This window comes from Protopterus annectens, chromosome 3.part1 (genome assembly GCF_019279795.1).
Source record: "Protopterus annectens isolate FY-2018-M chromosome 3.part1, PAN1.0, whole genome shotgun sequence".
Taxonomy (NCBI): domain Eukaryota; kingdom Metazoa; phylum Chordata; order Ceratodontiformes; family Protopteridae; genus Protopterus; species Protopterus annectens.
The window spans coordinates 75,503,217-75,522,228 of record NC_056732.1 but is presented as its reverse complement, the minus strand read 5'-3'; the positions used below and the strand labels follow the sequence as shown (position 1 = coordinate 75,522,228).

General features: G+C 41.4%; 1 protein-coding gene across 1 annotated transcript in view; it reads right to left on the bottom strand.

The window, feature by feature from the left end:
• The window catches only part of FAM91A1 (family with sequence similarity 91 member A1), a 1,899,235-nt gene that overhangs the window by 619,652 nt on the left and 1,260,571 nt on the right, over positions 1-19,012 (bottom strand). The window contains exon 16 of the mRNA XM_044066590.1: positions 15,012-15,160. Within this exon, the coding sequence (XP_043922525.1) occupies positions 15,012-15,160 (149 nt within the window). The remainder of the gene's footprint in view (positions 1-15,011; positions 15,161-19,012) is intronic.

The window sequence follows — 19,012 nt, the reverse complement described above, 5'->3', positions numbered from 1 at the left end:
GGAAATACATAGAGGAGACCCGGAGGCCAATCGTGTACGAGTGCATCCCCTGGGGCTTCTCCCGGGGGGGGGGGGGTTTAGGGCAAAGTAGCTTCTGCATTTCATGTTCATGTGACTGGCAAAAAGGCCACAGCAAGGCTTGCCCCACCTGTGCAATATCCTGTCCACAGTTTCTTTCTTGAGGGACCATTCGTGGGGCAACAAGATTGCCCTGCTCAGTTTGGCTGCTATCATGTTGGATCTCCCCGGGATGTGCATTGCCAACAGAAAGCGCTGGGTGGAAACAGCCCACTGCCAAACTCTGAGAGCCTCACGACAAAGAGGGTAGAACCTGGTTCCTCCTTGTTTGTTCAAATACCAGACCACCGACATGTTGCCTGTCTGAATTGCAATCGTACCCAGAGGAAGAGAGTCCTGAAAGTACTGCAACGCCAAAAGTACTGCTCTCATCTCCAGGACATTGCTATGCAGATGTGTCACTTGATTGGTCCATGTGCCTTGGGCAGTCTTTCCCTGAAAATGCCCCCCCCCCCCCAATCAGGGAAGCATCTGTGGTCACTCTGGCTGCTGGAGGGGGTAGCACAAATGGGCATCCTATTGTGACATGAAGTGAAGTCAACCACCACTGAAGGTCCTTTTTGCAAGAATTTGTGATCATTATAGTGTGAGTCATGGGGAGCTCTTGGTAAGACCAATGAGTGAACAACAGCCATTGTAGAATCCGCATGTGCATACGAGCTAGTGGTATGGCTAGAATTGCTGTTGCCATCATGCCTAATAATTTCAGAACTTCTAATGCTGGTGTTCTGTCTCTTGATATCAGAATGCTGACCTGCTGAAGAAGACAGACTCTTTCTATTGGAAGCCTTAGTGTGGTGGTGGTGATGGTGTCCAACTCTGCCCCGATAAAAATGATATGTTACGATGGCGACCAGGCAGATTTTTCTGAGTTGATTGTAATGCCCAGATGATTGCAGAGTGACAGAGTGGACTCCCTGTCCTGAATGAGTTGATTCCTGGTGGTGGCAGTAAGGAGCCAATCGTCTAGGTACGGAAACACCTGGAATCCTGGATGCCTCAGGTGAGCCGTGACCACTGCCATGCATTTAGTGAACACTCGGGAGCTGTAGTGAGACCAAAGGCAGAGCTCAAATCTGGTAATGATTGGCTCACAGCCAGAAGCGAAGATGATCCCTTGATGGTCTGGAAATTTTTATGTGGTAGCATGCATCCTTGAGATCTATCGAGCACATCCAATTGTCTTTCCCTAAGAAGGGAAGTATAGACTGAAGCGTGATCATCCAAAACCTCTCTTTCTTTACGCATTGGTTCAGTCTGCTGAGGTCCAATATGGGTCTCCAGTCCCTTGTCTCCTTTGGAACCAAAGAGAATCTTGAGTAAATTCCGGATCCTGTCTGGTCTGCTGGGACTGGTTGGATGACTCTTTTTCTTAGCAACGTTTGGACCTCTCGTGTTGCCTGTTCCCTGTAAAAGGTGGAACATCCGGGATTTTTCTTATAATTGGGGGGGGGGGTGTTGAATGATATGAAGTACCCTCTGGAAATGATACTTTGTACCCAGCTGTCTTTTGATATTTTGAGCCAGGCGTCTGGGTACAAAGATTAGCAACCCCCGACTGCCTCCAGAGCAGGACAGTTGGGCCTCCTCTCAGTAGCGCTGGTAGGGCTTCCCAGAGAAGTGATCTCTGTTGCCCTGGTGTTGCGAACCCTCTCTGCTGCGAGGGCGGCATCTTCCATTATTACCCCCTTCTCTGCCCTTGGAGGGGGGTGTACCATGTGTCCTGAAAGGCTCCTTGGGCTTTTTGGAAGCACATTTTTCCTCCCCCTTTGACCTTTAGGGTAAGGTCAGGTAGGGGTGGAAAAACGGACCCCGATGGCAGACACAGTCTTTCTGTCCTTTTCACACCTGGTTAAGGTTTCCTTCACATTAGGCCCAAAAAGGGATGAGCCATCAAAGGGAGTGTTCACGAAGGATGACTTGAAAGGCTCTGCGAAGGAACACAAGCGCAATGTCTCCTAAGAGCAAAACTCCTGTACCCGCTGCCCTACTCGTTCCATCAGCTGCATAGGATATGAGGCGCATGGATGAGTTGACAATTGAATTTAGGCTAGCAAGCTGGGCAGAAACTCTGTCGGAAGCTCCTGCAGCTACTGTACCCTGAAGAGTATCTCCCAACTCCTTAAGGAGATCTCTTTGCAACCTAGTAAAATGGGTTAAATAGTTCAGCAAACGGAGATCAAAGGTCACTGAACTAAACATGAGCTTCCCATATCTATCCATAATCCTGGATCTCTGTTAGGATGATGGACAGACGAGGATGTCTCAGACATTTCCTTCTTGGTGGCTGCCGCCACCACCATGGCATCAACCGGAACCCCTTTTGTCAAGAATGTTTAGTCAAGGGGGGCAGAAATTAATTTATTAGGCCTCCTAGGGACAGGCTCCATAGTATCCGGAGACTCCCATGCCCTTCGTGAGACCAGCTGCATCAGCTCATCGAAGGGCGGAGATACCCAAGAGGTGGAGGGCTGAGACCCGAAAGCCTTCAGGAGAACGGACTCATCCTCGGTAGGGCTTTTGAACTGCCAGTCACCCCTCTGGCTAAGGATCTCAAGTATCTCAGCGAAGGACATATCCTCGAAGGGGGACCGTGGGGACCCTTCTGACTCATCTAAGTCAGTATCCGATGCAAGAGACTCCTGTGGGGAGTCTAGGTGTTTCCTCCTGCACAATCTCTTCCTGGGAACCTCATCAATGGGAGCTTCTGGTGAGGTCTCGGAAGAGGAGGGACCACCCAATGGGGCTTCCTAAGGCTCTGGGTATCTACGCTAGGTTAGAACGTGTGAGGCAGAAGCAGACACATGCACTTTAGGGGAGGAGGAAGGCAGACCTGAGGTCGAGGATGTCCTAGGAGACATGACTCTACTCATGGCATCGAAAGCACCTCTGCTCTGATGCGAGGGAGCTGACTGTTTCGAAGAAACCGTCAATACCCCTGGCACCAGGACAGTGGGCTGCGAGCCCAAGGTAGGAGCCGAGCTCATCCGAGCCGAGGCCCCGAGAGGCAAAGTCAGAACTGACAAGTCGGTCCGACTGTCCTCCCCGGATCCGACCTGAGAGTGTCAGCTCCTAGAGTTCTCGATAGGCACTGAAGATGTCAGAGTACATGGAGCCGAAGACGCTGGAGCAGGCGTCGGCTTGGAGGGTTCCACTAACATCAGGTCTGCCTCCTCCGGCTCCGAAGAACCAGCATGGCTCGGAGGAGGAATAGTTAGAGTTGGTGCAATGGTCGAAGCCACTTGGGTCAAAGCCGATAACATTTTGGCTAATGCCGGTGCCGATAATAGCTTCCGTACCACACGATCCACATCCGATCTGACAGGCTGATAGATGATCGAGAGGATCGTACCGAAGGTGGTACTGACTGGAGAATTGGACTCTTTGGCGCTTCGGACACCGGTTCCAAGACTGGGGACTGGCTCTGACGGCAGTGGAGCCGAAGTCAAAGACTTCTTTGATTTTTTTGAGTCCGATGTCTTGGAAGACTTTGAAGACCTGCTGGAACCATCTTGGTCACTCAAAGCTTCCTGAAACAAAGCCTTCAGCCTCTATCGATTAGTTTCCTCTTCCTTTCCTGCAGGACACTAGAGGAGAACTAATGACAAATGACACAACTGTCTTGGAAATGCAAGGCCCCTAGACAGTAAACACAATTAACGTGGCTGCCTGTAACAGACAGTTTTTGGCCACACTTTGGGCACTTTTTGAACACAGACTTAGGGTGCTTATCTTAGTCAGTCATAATAATGTTAGAAAAAAAATTACCGTTACCACAAAAAAAGCTACGACAGCAAATTTTTACAAAAGCCTGAAAAAATTGTAGAGTAAATCACAATAGAAAATCTCCACACAAGCTTTAAATAAAACCAGGCTAAATCACACACACACAATATAACAGCCTTACATAAACGCAGGCTATCACACAAGCAGACTATGCAAAAGAGATAGCTGCTGAGAAACAACCTTATCTAAATAAGTAATGTTTACTGTAAATTTAGACAGTAATAAGAACTAAGCCTCATCTAAAATACAGAAGGCTAGACAGACCACACGGCAAATCTAAGTGACTATAACTATCTAAGAAATGTGACAAAGGTCACTAAATAACACATAGTAAGCTGAAAAATAAACAATAACCTTATCTAGATTATGTAACTTTTACTGTACTAAGCCTTATCTCTAAAAAGCAGAAGGCTAGACAGACCACACCAAGAGAGAAAACTACTAAACTAGGCATAAAAGAGGCCAACTAGAAATTTATAAAAGAACAAATGGGAAGGGAAACAAACTGAAAGCTATAAGAGCTTTATCAACAATCCTAACTATCTAAGTATTCTAACTAGCAAGAACATTTTTACAAATTGTAATGAAAAACAGCTTATCTGGCCTGAGCTAAATCAGAACCTCCGATCTGTTGCAGCGGCAAACTAGATCTGAGATAATTCACAGGTGCATCATGGGATAGGGACTTGGCCTCGAGCTACTTGAAAACCTTGAGCTTTGCAATTGGCCTCGGCTCCGAACCCATCAGTAAAGAATAAATGGTGAGATTGAACAACTTCACATCAGTTCATTTTAAGTTGTGATCTTTTTTGTTTTAGTTCATTATTTAAGGTTTCAATTGATAGCACACATTAAACCAACTCTGTCTTGAGTCATGCTGTTGTTAGTGTCAGTAGCTCAACAAGAAGCACACTCACCATTGGTGCTGGAAAATCAGAAGGCTGTAGGTTCTATTCCTACCATATGACTGGATTAATTTTCTATTGTGGAAACTGCAGAGAAGCATTAGAGGGAGCTGCACTACTACTCGTGTCATCCTTTGGATGCGGTGTTAAACTGAGGGTCTACAAGACTTGGTGATAGCTCAGATGAATGTAAAAGATCAGTTTACCTACATAAGGTTGAAGGGCACATCTGTGAAGGCAGATGTGCGAAAGTACAATTTCCAAAGTTCGTAATAACGAACTACGAAATGGTGAATATAAAAGTCAGCAAATGCCAGTGTGCATTCACTCATGTAAATTTAGAATTCTGAGTGGAGATCGCACTATAGTGGGGATTGGAACGTGTACCCCTTCCCTCACTTTAGTGCAATCTCGTAGTTAGTATATTAAATTAGCAGGGGGTGTGGTGGGTGCAGCGAGGCTTGCCCCCCCACCTGAATAACGGTGTTTGGAGATGTTGGGAAATGTCGGGTGTTATGAAAACATTCAACATTCCCGGAATGTCGAATTCATTGTTCAGCACTTTCGAGATTTTAAGCATTCGAAAGTGCAGTTTCTGACCTTTAGAGTCGGATATTTGATGTGTCGCACACTGTATTTGCGACGTTGTAAAGGAAAACATAAAAGATCTCTTGGTACTTATCAAAAACAGTAGGGGAGCTTTATTTCAGTAAAACAATACTTACAGATACTGGTATTTATAGATGTAATCAAAGAAACAATTCAGAAAATACAAAAAATATTACATGCTCAGAGGAAAATACCAAGTTCAAGCCATCACACGGATATAAAGAAATAATACGGTATTACCATCCTCTTCACCCACTTAGTTTTTTCCACAGTTAAATTACAGTCCCACAATTCATTATATAATAATCCTTCACATCTGCTTAACAAAGTTTTCCAGACAGCGCTAAGTAAAATTCTATCCAACACTGTCTTTTTCTGTCATTGTAGTGGATTCATATTCAGTATCATTACTTTATACTCATATTTCTAAAAACTTCAAAATTATATTTCAAGAAGAATGTTTCCTAAAATATTTTTGCTCTATGACACTGCACTAGGGGAAACTTCACACTTTCTTCTTTTACTAAAGTACTGCGGTGGTGGTGCTGCGGTAGCATTGTCGCCTTATAGCAAGACGTTGTCCTGTTCGATTCTCAGCTAGAGCGTCTTCTGAGTGGAGGCATACGTGAATGGGGCGTGCCTTCGTTGAAGGTTGTGCATCAGGGCTGGTAACCCGGTACGTAAAAATCCACTACCAATCATTAGCGGACCGGAGTTCCGCTGTGGTGACCCCTAACCGGGAAAAGCCGAAAGACACAAACAAACTGTGTTATTCAGTTCTTCAATCATGAGCATACCTGGTTATACTGAAACTGTTTCTCACTTCTATATCTGAGTAGAATACTTCAAAATAAAAACACCTCAGCATAAAACCTGTGAAGCACCAAATGTAACCCCCCCCCCACAGAGACAGACAGGTAACCTGAACCCAGACTTCTTGTGTTTGGTTGCTTAAACAGCCATGTCTATCCACTTCAACCATAGACTGGCAGCTGCAAGTAGCAGTTACTCAGCACTTTTAAGATACTCCCAGGAACTAAATTTCCTCCTCTTTCTCCCTTAATACACCTCACCTCACCTCCACTACTTCCAGGAGTGAAATTACACCTGGAAAATTGCATTCTACTATCCCTGTATAACACAAATGGTCAGATCCTGTGGGTCTCTAGGCAGAAATATTACAAAGGCAGATAGAAGGAGAGTGGGTTTGTGAAAGTAAATAGATATGAATCAAAAAGATCTAACATTATTGTAAGTGAATAACTTTCACAGCTTACATGATTAAGTTCATCCACTGCAACCTTAGGACAGCATAAATGTCTTGGCTACAATTAGGACAGAATGTCCTCAATGCTGCAGCCCCCAAAATAGAGCTGGACCTTCAAATCACATCCAGTTACAGTGCCTTGTAAATTTAAGCAGTGAGGTCCATGTTTCAACAACAGACATACCACAACCACAACCATACTTCTGAAAAAGATCAGAGACGTAGCCACAGCTCTATTTGAATATGCTCTGGGTTTGTCAGGTAAAGAGTTGCTGCATTTTCTTTAACAAAACAACACACATTTTGTGAGCTTCTTGGACACAGTGACCTTAAAAACATTTTGTCTCATTCTATTATGAGTAAAGAAAAAAAGCTGTTCATCTTTCATACAATTCTGTCTAGATAGAATAAAAAGCAATTAACACAGAACATCAAGCCAACATAACAAGTCATTTCTTGATTAGAATTGTAGGAAAATAAATTTGGAAGGTTAATCGTCTGGTTGAGATTAGTTTCTATTGCTATTTTTGTCATGAAGTTTGTATTTGCATACAATGAAACACTGTCTTTATGGGAAATAATTTATACACATCTTCAAGACAGATCTTGAAGTCCAGAAAGTAGAAGTGACTGCCAGGATTTTCCACAATATAAATCTGAGATCTGCTTTAGCAGAGGTTCAAAAGGAGGAAAAGTCAACTTCTCAAATATAAAATACTCTTCTAGTGGAAGTAACTGCCAGGATTTTCCACAATACAAACCTGGGATCTGCTTTTGCAGAGGTTCAAAAGGAGGAACAGTCAACTCCTCCAATATAAAATGTAGGTACCATGCTGGAGTGGGTTCTCTAAAGCACAGGTATCAGCAAAAGGCACCTCTGAGAAATGTATTACAAACCTTAACTTATGCCAGGGATGATGAATTCACGCCATAGAGAAAGCTTGAAATGGCAGTTAAGTGGACCTTGTTCATAGAGCCCTGATCAAAGATGCTAGCCAAAAACTGTAACGCCACTGGAGTAGGAGCAGTGTATGGATCTATACCTTGGGTAGCTGTCTAAACACAAAACAATATCCATTTGCTATAACAAACTATTATAATAGCTGGTTTATGAGAGGTTGTGAGGATCTGTATCACTCAAACTGAGTAAGATGGGTCTCTGGCCATTAGTATAACTGGGAAACCAAGCAATTTATTTTGGGGAAAAAATGGCTGGGTGAAGCTTACCGGAAGGGTCAGACAACAGACCACTGAGAACTATGAAAAGAAGAGGCTTCTCAAACACAAGGTGTCAAATATGGATGAACCAAATTTTTCTGGACCAAAAGGGTGTGAGGAACTTCAGAAGGCCAAAATGGGTGAGAAAATGACCTTGGCCTTGCTCTGTTTTACATTCTCCATAAATTTCATTATTGGGGAAACAATGTGTAGAGAACAACCCAGAGGCCATATCTGAACTGGAGTGTCTTGAAACATTTGTGTCTCTTAAAGTATCAGGGAAAATAGCTGCTGCATATGGTGTAGGCCAAGGATGCAAAAAGGTTGCAGAAAGGCTTCTCCCAGTGACTGAAATAGGGATCACTTATGTGGCTTCAGAAACCACCAAATGAGTTTGCCCACTAACTAGTCAAGTGGTCTGACCAGAAATGTGTATTGCGATGAGATCACATAGACCAGATCTACAATCACATTGTCACTTGACAGAGGGGATCAGAGTCAGTCTCACCCCTCTTGCCAATGTACCCAATAGCTGCCACACTGTCTGAGTAAATGGCAATTGCACTCTAAGTAAGGTGGTACTGTAAGGCCTGCAATGTACAGAAGATTCCCATCATTTCCAGGAAGTTGATGAGGACCAAGGTTACTTGAACTGACCGAGTCTTCTGCGCCACCTGCTCCAAAAAGTGCCCTTCCCACCCTATGATGCAGCGTTTGTCTTGACCATCATTATGAGTGAGGGGAAATGAACAGGCAGCCCTGACCGAGATTGTCATGATGTGGCCACCAGTGAATATGCTGATGAAAAGATTTAGACAGCTATATTACTGTAGACAAAGGTTCTGAATACTAAGTCCACTGGACCTCGAGTGCCTAATGAAGAAACTACATGTGAAAGTTTATGTACGCTATCAGAAATATTGTAGCCATTAGTCTTAGCATTTTTAGGTATAATGTTGATGTCAGTTAGGGAGGCATGACAAGAAGATGGTCACTGTTCTGAAGATTGGTAGCTCTGCTTAGAGTAAAGCTTGGTAGAAAGGTTTTCATGTATAAGTGGTACCAGTGTATGTGCTTGTCATTTCTCAAATATGGACTTTGAGGTGTTCAGTGAAATTCCTAATGACCTTACCATAAGAACTAAGAGATCCTTGGCTTGTTTGAGCAACCACTTTGTTGTGGATGAGAACAGTCAGTCATCCACACAGGGGAACAGCCTAATTCCCCTCAACTTAATGTAGGTTGCCATGGCTACAATCTATTTGGTAAACATCCTGAGGGCTATGATGAGACAGAATGAAAGGACACTGAACTGGTAATAATTTGCTCTGGAGACTCTTTGGTCTGGTGGGACCTCTTAGATTGCTCTTCTTTCTAAAAGGTTTGCTACCTCTCTTTTAGCTGCCTCCTCCCGATAGGGTAGAATACCAGGGAAGGGGTAGAGACTGTCTGACCTCTGTATATTATCACCCTGATCACCTCAACCTGCATATCGGCCTGCCACAATGGCAGGTATGCAGGGATAGACAACTCCTGACTGCCATCAGAAGGAACAACTGAGTCAGTCCTCAGTTCAACTCCCCAAGAAGAGGGACTGCAGAAGCCCTTGTTTTGTGGACCACCTCTACATCCAGGATGGCATCTATTCTGATATCCATCACATTCATGTTGCCTTTTTATAAAAATATTGCTGTTGAAATTGGGGCTGTCAGGTCTTCTTGAAGTTCCTCACACTCTTCTAGATGCAACAATATGCTCTCAAGGAGTGGAGAACTTCACCCAAGTGTCAGATAGTGTCTTCCCCTTTTGCAGATCTTCCTTCAACTGTGGCCCAAACAATGATACACCATCATGGGGTACTAGAAAACGATGCATTATTGTTGCTCATAAACAAATATCTGGCATAGGATGTCATGGTTATGTGTGCCCTAGTGGTACACACAGTTCCGGACACAGAACTATGTAAAAGCTGCTTAGAGAAGCTAGAAAGAGCATTTGGACCTAAACCTTGGAATTCAGCTCGTGTTGCACTTTTCTCCTGTAGCAACTTTAGTATTTCTAAGGTCTTCTCAGCTAGGTCATACTGAAACCTTAACATGTACATCAGGTAACTGATGTCGTTTATTATTAAGGTCACCAACATGTACACGTGACTTTGATCTATTCTCTGTTAAGGGGACTACTAGACTCTCTTCAAAAATGTGTTTTTAGGGCTGCAGCTACCACAAGTAAGTCAGCTAAAGGTGCCTTATTTCACCACTGCCAGTCACTGGAAGGCTTGAAGATCTTGTCCAGTGCACCTGAATGAGGTTCTATCATATCTAACTCTTCCTAAACCCTCTGTAAGGCTAACAAAGTTATACAGTCACCCAAGAAGTTGGAAGGGTCGAGCCAAAAGCCTCATGTAGGACGGTCTCTTCCGGAGAGACTGGACTGGTGCCCAAGATTACCTCTGATGCATTTGCTCAAGAATCTTCCCAAATCTACAGTTATCAGGAAGGGATGTGATGGAGGTCTCTTCTTCATCCAAATCTGTATACAGGGTACGAAACTATGTAGGGAAGAACAGATACTTCCCCCCACACTACTACTTCCAGGGCACATAAAGAGAGGCATAATCTAAATGGGAGGAAGAAGAATCTAAGCCATATACTGTCCTGTCCCTATAGATGCTTTCCACACCTCTGCCACTCTGGAGTGGGGAAGATAATGGAGTCAAAGTCTCAAATTCACAGGTGTCTTGGGTAAAGCCAACACTGCTGCTGACTCTACTGAGGTATCCTCCAATCCTAAAGAACTGACTCTTATACTAAGTCCTGTCTCTTGGCTGTTAACTTTGAAAAGCTAAGCACTGGTAGGTCAACAGGCCAGAAAGCTTTAATGCAGACAGTATCTGCACTAAGGGAATTCTCACAGCTCCTAATACTTAGATCAACACTTGTATTACGAAAGACTTCAGCAAAGCTGTTACAAAAATATGTCAAAAGGTTAGCTCAAACATGTAAAAGATGACAATACCATATATTGCTCAAGAAATTTGCTAAAATAGTGAAACTTGACTTATTTTAACTTCACCATGGGAGAATTTTTAGATGTGCAGTTTGTGAGAGGTGGAGTGTAGGGGAGCTTTGATGCAATGACAGAGTAGGGGGAGGCATTTTAGTGCATGAGAGAGTCTTAAAGGATGCTGTTGGACTATTGACTGAAGTTGCCAGTCCTTGGCTTTAAGTGGGACTGACTGGATTGTGTAAGATCCAATGTTTTATTCAATGAACTGCATATGGATTGCCAATTAATGCTTTTAACTTGTCAGTTATTCCCTTTCAAAGAGCAGTGTTAAATGGCTTTTCCAGTTCAGGGGAAGCAGTACACCCTGTTAGTCCTTTCTTGAGTGCTGCTTTTAATCTAGAATGAATATCACATAATTTAGAAAGCAAGATTCCTCCCTGATAAACCCAAACTGTTCTATACCTACTAAAAAGCAGGTCCCCTATTCTCTCCATGAGCTTACATAAAATACTAGCCAGGCTTATAGGGTTAAAACTGTTTGGATATGACATGAACTCCCTTGTGAAATACTACCTATATGGCCTGTTGGCATAGATCAGGGACCTGTTCATATGTTAACATTTTGTCTAATATGACTGACATTAGTTCAGTTACATGTTCCTGCATGCTATAAGGAAAAACTAGGCATGTTGTCTCGTTCAATGGAACTTGCATTTTAAATGTGTCAGCAGTTATTATGCCAGGAATTTTATAAAGACTGCCTCCACCTGTCTCTGTAGCACTCTGACATATGCTTCTGTATTGCGAAATGTGCACATTTTTTTCTACAAGAACACTTGTGACTTGATGATCACTTCATTATTTACTAACAATAAGTTACATTTACTGTCTGCTGAAGTGAGTTTCTGATATGAAAAGTGAATAATCCCCATACTTCATTTAATCTAAACTGGTTTGTAGGATTATGATAATTTGGAAATGCTAAGCAGCAGCATGAACCTATAAACCTTTTTTTTCTGTTGTATACTTTAATAATTCTCATTCCACTAATCTGTTTAATGTTCCTATTTGTGCCTTAACTGGTATGGGTTCACAAATGCACAAGATAATAGTATCACAGAACTCACTGAGACCTCAGCATGGTTATTCAGATCACTGACTATAAATAATAGTCTTTCTTTCATAATTATATTGTCACTGCATCACAATTTTATTGGTAAAAGTCTAGGAATCATGATTTATTCATGACTGAGTTAGATTTATTCCCAAACAAAAGATAATGGTAACATGATCTGTGGTAATTACAAAGGGTACGACACCAAGATGCTATCATTCCAAATTGCATTTCACACTACTTGTAAAAAAAGTTTTTATTAACACAGTATATTTATTTGACACTTAGTAGTAATATTAAGTCAATATTTTGTAAGCTAAAGTGCAAAATCACACTCACAGACTCACCTTGCACAACACAGCATATAGTGCCTCCAGTGCCATGTTGCATTTCCTTGTTATTCATGCCTATTTTTAAGGTGAAATCTTTAACATAAAAACATTCAAATAGTATTGCTTTTCTTTTATGCCATCACCGAAAAGTTCAATAAATTTTGCACTCATGGAGGTTAATGGAGGAAGTATGAGTGGATGCATCCACAGACTTTCATGGGTGCACAACAGTGCATAGACAAGGCCCCACCCATCAAAATCTACAGAAGCACTCTCCTACGCAAGCCCTCCAGTGATGTCAGTGATGGATTCAGTAAAATTATGTGGACATGTACTTAATAAAAAAGGTTATGAAGCTTTTTATTGAGCAACTGCCCACATAATTTAACCAGACAGGGTGGAAAATACTTTGAGACGCTTAAGTTACAAAGTGCTGTGGTAAATATCAAAAGTGAGACTGTACCCTTTAAAAGTCCCTATGAGGACAGTGACTGTACTAGAAAATATTAGGGTGGAAAGCCCCAAACTATTCAGAAAGTCTTCAAGAATGATCATTATATTGTTTCTCATGGGTTACTTAAATGTGACCACTGCCTGGTGTGTAAGACGGGTCTATATCAGAAGATCGAAGTTTCAAAACTTTGAATCTGTTATGGTCGACACCATATGATCGAAGTCTTGAAACTTCAAATCTTTTAACGGAGATCTCTGTACAGCCCAGAAAGGGAAGATTTCCCCTTTTCTGCGCTGTAGTGCGATCTCGGAGTTGGTATATTTAAGTAGCGGGGGAGGGGCGTTTAAATGGTTTGTTTTTGTAGATTGTTGTGTTTTATTACATTTTTCCATGTTTCAAGACTTTGATTATATGGTGTCGACCATATTAGATTCGAAGTTTTGAAAATTCTATAATGTAATATAGACCCTGTAAGACAATGTCTGATCTGGCTCTGCTGGAATGTCTACACAACTAAGGAACTATCACCAAATCAGATAATACTAAAAATAAGTTTCAGTAATAAAAAGTGTTATGTTAGAGACATTGCACAACACCTTACAAGACAGTGAAATAAGTTATTACAATGTAAAGAAGTCAGTCATTAACTTTTTTTTATAAATATGGTGTGTGTGTGTGTGTGTGTGTGTGTGTGTGTGTGTGTGTGTGTGTATAGTGTAGAAAGCATCATTAAGGAGTTGTGACAATCAAGCTTTTTGAAGCCAGTAGGTTATAAGCTTGACGATAAAAGTTAAACCTAAAAACCCATTTAATGTTTTGTATGCCAATTATAATAGTAAGAAGAAATGTGTGTGACTTTGCATCCTCTTGTACAGGATTCCACAGTAATGCAACTTCTTTTGGTATAAAAACATGCTTTTTTTATCTGGACTACAGTTCATGACCAGCAACAGGAGCAGGCACTTGAATGGTGATAACTAAACAGACAACTTTTAGGTACACTGTTACGGACTTAAATGATACACATGCTTTAAATATACAAATTTCCTTTATATTGCACAATATTTTAAAATTCTAATGGTACTGCCTGTGTCTAGAATTGTTTTGATCAAATGCAGTAAATGTAATTACCTGGCAAACAACTTAAGCTGGGAGAACTCAAGAACATTACCACATCAGAAAAATTCCAACAAAGAATGTGACATCCAAATGCTTTATGTTAAATATAGGACACATATATATTCTCAGATGATTCTCAATACCGTACTTTACATAAAGCAGCAATGTGATGTCTCAGTGCATTTTTTTCTTACAAAGTAATGCTTCCATGTATTTACCAATGAAAGGCACCAGGAAGGAGAATAACCACAATGAAAGATCCTTTCATGAAACACCCAACTTTAATTAATTAAAAGATCCACAGACATAAATGCTTAACTAAAATCCCGCGTTTTCGTCTTCCTTATGACAAGACTTCATCATATGCATAAAACAAATGTAATACGCTAGTTTAAATACCTTCATTTGTGTAGTTAAATAAACCCTAATTAACACCAAATTATACAAATTAATTAACAATTATACACAGTTAAGTCACTACCCCAACAAGTGCACCTACAGTGTATCCCACAGTACCAAAATGGAAAAATACTTAATCAGCCAGTCTTAAAATGCATGTTTTAATTACGTAAACAAACGTATTTAAAGTAGCTTATTACATTTGTTTCATGCATCTGATGAAGTCTTGTAATAAGGAAGACGAAAACACACTGATTTTAGTTAAGTGTTTATGTCTTTGGATATTTTAATTAAAGTTGGGTGTTTTATGAAAGGATCTTTCATTGTGGTTATTCTCCTTCCTGGTGCCCTTCATTGGTGAATTTACAGGTTTTTGGCTTTTGGGCACCATTTCTGAGAGTTTTTTCATTATTGGTAATGCTTCCATGTATCAAAACCACCAAATCTTACATTTGAGAGGAACAGCTGCTTAGCTGACAAAAGACAGTTATTTCTAAAACATTTAAGGTACAAGTGATTTCAGAAAAACAGCTCCCTCCCAACAGCTGAAAGATGAAAAAAACTCAAAGCATTAAAATCTTAATTTCCATTCTCTGAACTATTTCATCCTACTAACATGGAGTTCCTGTATTACTACACATACACACAAACACAACCATAATTATTTTTTTTCTACTTTATGCAAACCCAATTCACATTCACATTTTAAAAATGCAATTACCTGAGGTGTGCAGCTACTTATTGGTCGGATTTCATTGCTAAGTGGTGCCATAGAGACAAGTAATGAATAATTTTTGTTCAGTACTCTGCTGCAAGTAGCAGGGTCCAGCCCTAGCAAACTTTCACAACGTAAAAGGTCCAGAGGGAAACCTAAATGCAGAAAACATTTCAACAATATTAAAGATTTTAAATGTCTTACTTACTAAACAATATCAGAACAGATGCATGACATATCATAATAGTAGAATATATAAGCCCATACTTATTTCTCCATATATGGCAAACAGGTAGAGCCAACAAAAGGTACAGTGTCTGGTTCCATTTTTTAAGCAATGATAACACTGTTCCTTCCCACACAGTCCATCATTGTGGAGTAATTTTACTTCATCCATCAGTTAGCCAGCAGACTGTGAAGAAGTGATTGCATCTTGGATTTTTTTAGCTAAGGGCCTAGAAGGGACTTAGGACTAGATCTGCCAAACAAAACTACCCACAGCATCCAAACAGAGTAGCACAAAGAGCACTCAATGCAAATATCTACCTCAACATCATAGTGGAGAAGTTGCCTCTGAGACTACAAAAATAAGTTATGTACTCACCATAACGTTCCATCAGTGCTGTCGATTTTCATTCTTCTTCAACAAATGGGTTCAGTTCTGATCTGACTCAGCCATTGCAAAAACTGGTTGCAACTTCGAACTCTTCAGCTTCTCTCTTACCCACAATGCACCAACTCCATTTGCCTGAGATTGTTTGCCAATTATAATATAAAGAAGAAATGTGTGTGTATATATACATATAAATATATATATATATATATATATATATATATATATATATATCAAAGCAGAGACTATATCTGGAGTTCAATTACGTGGAGAGTAAAATAAGTGCCAAACCACTCACTCTTCCAGGAATTGCATATGGATCGGGGTTGGTGGGAGGGAAGTTAAGGAAGAATGAAAACAGACAACATAGATGGAACATTACAGTGAGTACATAACTTCTTTATCTGACGTTGTCAATTTTCATTCAGTCGTCAACTAATGGGACACAGTCCCCATCTACCTTAGCTCCAGGGTGGACTCAAGGAAGGATATTTCTGAGCACCATTGAGCCAAATGATGCTCTGCCTCTGGAGACCAAATCTACTTTGTAATGAGTAATGAAGGTATGAGGAGAAGCTGAAGTTGCTGCTGCACGTATTTCGTCTACAGACGCTCTTGCTTGAAAAAGTGAGGAAACTGCCATGGCTCTGGTTGAGTGAGCTCATAATCATCTTGGTCGGGTGATACCCAATTTGTTGTAAATAAATAAGATGCAGTTAGTAGGCCACCTGACTAAAGTTACTTTGGTTACTGGATTACTCTACTCTACATCTGCTAAGAAACAAATAGTTGGAAAGTAGTTCTGATTTCTTTTGTTCTATGTAAATAAAAACACAATTGCCTGTGAAAATCTAGTAAATGAAGTAAGTATTCTCCTTTGTTTGCATATTTAGGGGAAAAATACTGGTAAATTAACAGACTGGTTGATGTTAGATGCAGACACCACCTTAGGAAGGAAGGATGCATTGGTTCACAGTGTAACTCTATCCTTATGAAAGATTAGATATGGTGGTTTTGAAGATAAGGCCTGAATTTCAAAAATTTGCCTGGCTTAAGTAATGGTCACTAAAAAAAGGTTTTCCACGAAAGATATTTAAGAACACACTTATCTGCAAGCTCAAAAGGGGGGATGTATTAATGCTTGCAGTACCAGATTAAGATCTCATGGAGGAGCAGGATATTTAAAAGGAGGTCTCAATAAAAGTGAAGACAAAGGAAGGGGAACCAAATCTGTCAAAGTTAGTAAGGTGCAATGAGGATGACTTTGCTCTTCAACATAGCAGGTTTCTGTAGGAATTTGGGAATCAATGGGATAGGTGGAAAGGCATAAAGTAGACTAGGGGGCCAATCGTAAAGCAGAGCATCCCTCAGTGATCCCCCTGAGGGAGACTAGGGCAGAATATCTGCTAAACTTTATGTTTAGGAGAGAGGTGAAAAGAATGCAGCAAGGCTGGCCCCATCAATGAAAAATCATTTTGGTCATGTTCTTGTTGAAGGACCATTCATGAGGTAAAATATTGCACCTACTCAGTTTGTCTGCTATCACACTGGACTTCTCCGGAATGTGCGTTGTTATGAGAAAGCGGTTGAGATTTGCTACACTCTGAGAGCTTCTTGACACAAGGGGTAGGATTTGGTCCTTCCTTGTTTGTTGATGTACCAAACTAGTGACATATTGTTTGTACTGCACTTGCCCCTAAGGTGAGAATATCTTGGTTAGCCTGCAATGCTAGAAGCACTGCTCTCATCTTTAGAACACTGATATCCAAACTGGCCTCCTTGGGGGATCATGTGCCTTGAACTGTCTTCCCCAGATAATGCCCCCCCACCCTAGCTGGAAAGCATCCCTAGTCACTATGGTCTTGGGCTAAGAGGGAATGAACAAATGGCCTTGTAGAACTTGGTCTGACTGCATCCACCACTTGAGATCTCTCTTGCATATGTTGTTGATTTATATTTGAGTGGACATGGAGTGATGAAGTATTGACCATTGTGAGGCAAACATCCATTGAAGAAATCTTATACAAAATCTGGCCAATGGTACTAGTGTTATTGCTGCAGCCACTGATCCCAGAGCCTGAAGAACCAAGAGGGCTGCAATCTTGGTCCTGCAAACTATCTTCTTTACTTGTAATCTTATTGTCTGAACTCTTGGTAAGGGAAGTGAAGCTATGGTCAACTTTGTAATGAGACGTGATCCTATAAACTCTATGTTTTGAGTTGCTTCTAAATGAGATTTTATGTAGTTTACGGTTATACCCAGAAGAACACATGTCTGAATAACCTTTTCTCTTGCCATTATGAGCTGATGGCTGGCTGCAGTGGAAAAGAGCCAGTCGTTTACATATGGAAACACCCAGAATCTTTGCAGTCTCGAGTGAGCTGCTACTACTGTCATATACTTGAACACCCTGGGGGCTGTGGTGAGACCAAATGGCAGAACTCTGAACTGGTAATGACTGGCTCCCAGAAGGAAGTGTAAGAACCTTCTGGAAACCCTGTTTATTTTTATGTGATAGTACGCATCCTGAAGGTCTATCAAGCATATCCAGTCATCCTTTTCCAAAAATGGAAGAATGGACTGAACCATGTTCATTCAAAACTTGATCATCCAGAATTTGTTTTTTTAAACTGACTTGCTTAAGTTGCTGAGATACAAAATTGGCTTCCAGTCCCCTGTTTTCTTTGGTACTAAAAGGAATCTTGAGTAAATTTAGGATTCTAACTGGTCTTGGGGGGACCTCTTGGATGACTTTTTTCTAGTAGCTTTTGTACCTTTTGCCCTCTGACTGAGTGGAATGTTGGGGAATTTCTGTGAATGGGAAAGAGGAAGGGAAAAAGTATAATATAACCTCTGGAAATGATCCTCTGCACCCAAACATCTGTTGTTATCTCTAGCCAGGTTCTCTGGAGCAGGGAAAAATTACTCCCGACTGCCTCCGGGGGGGGGGGGGGAGCAAGTGGGCCTCCTTTCAGGAGCACTGTTAGGATCTGTCAAACAATGAATCACTGGACCCTTGGTTTTGTGTGTGGGCGGCATCTACCATTGGAATCCCTCCCCCTGCCCCTGGGGGAACCTCCTCCACATGTCCTGAAAAGGCCCTTGTGACTTTTTGAATCATAACTTTCGTCCACCTCGATGATTCCTCGAAAAAGATCTTTGAGGAGTGGAAAAACATACGCCCACAGCAGGCAGGGTCTTTCCATCCTTCCTACACCTGGATAAAGTTTATTTTTCTTTGGGGCCAAATAAAGAAGGGTCGTCAAAGGGAGCATTGGTGAACAAAAACTTAAAGGACTCCACAAAATCACATAAGAGCATCCAGGTGTGGCTCCTTATGGAAACGCCTGAACCTACTGCCCTTGAGGTTCCTTCTGCTACATGTGAAACGAG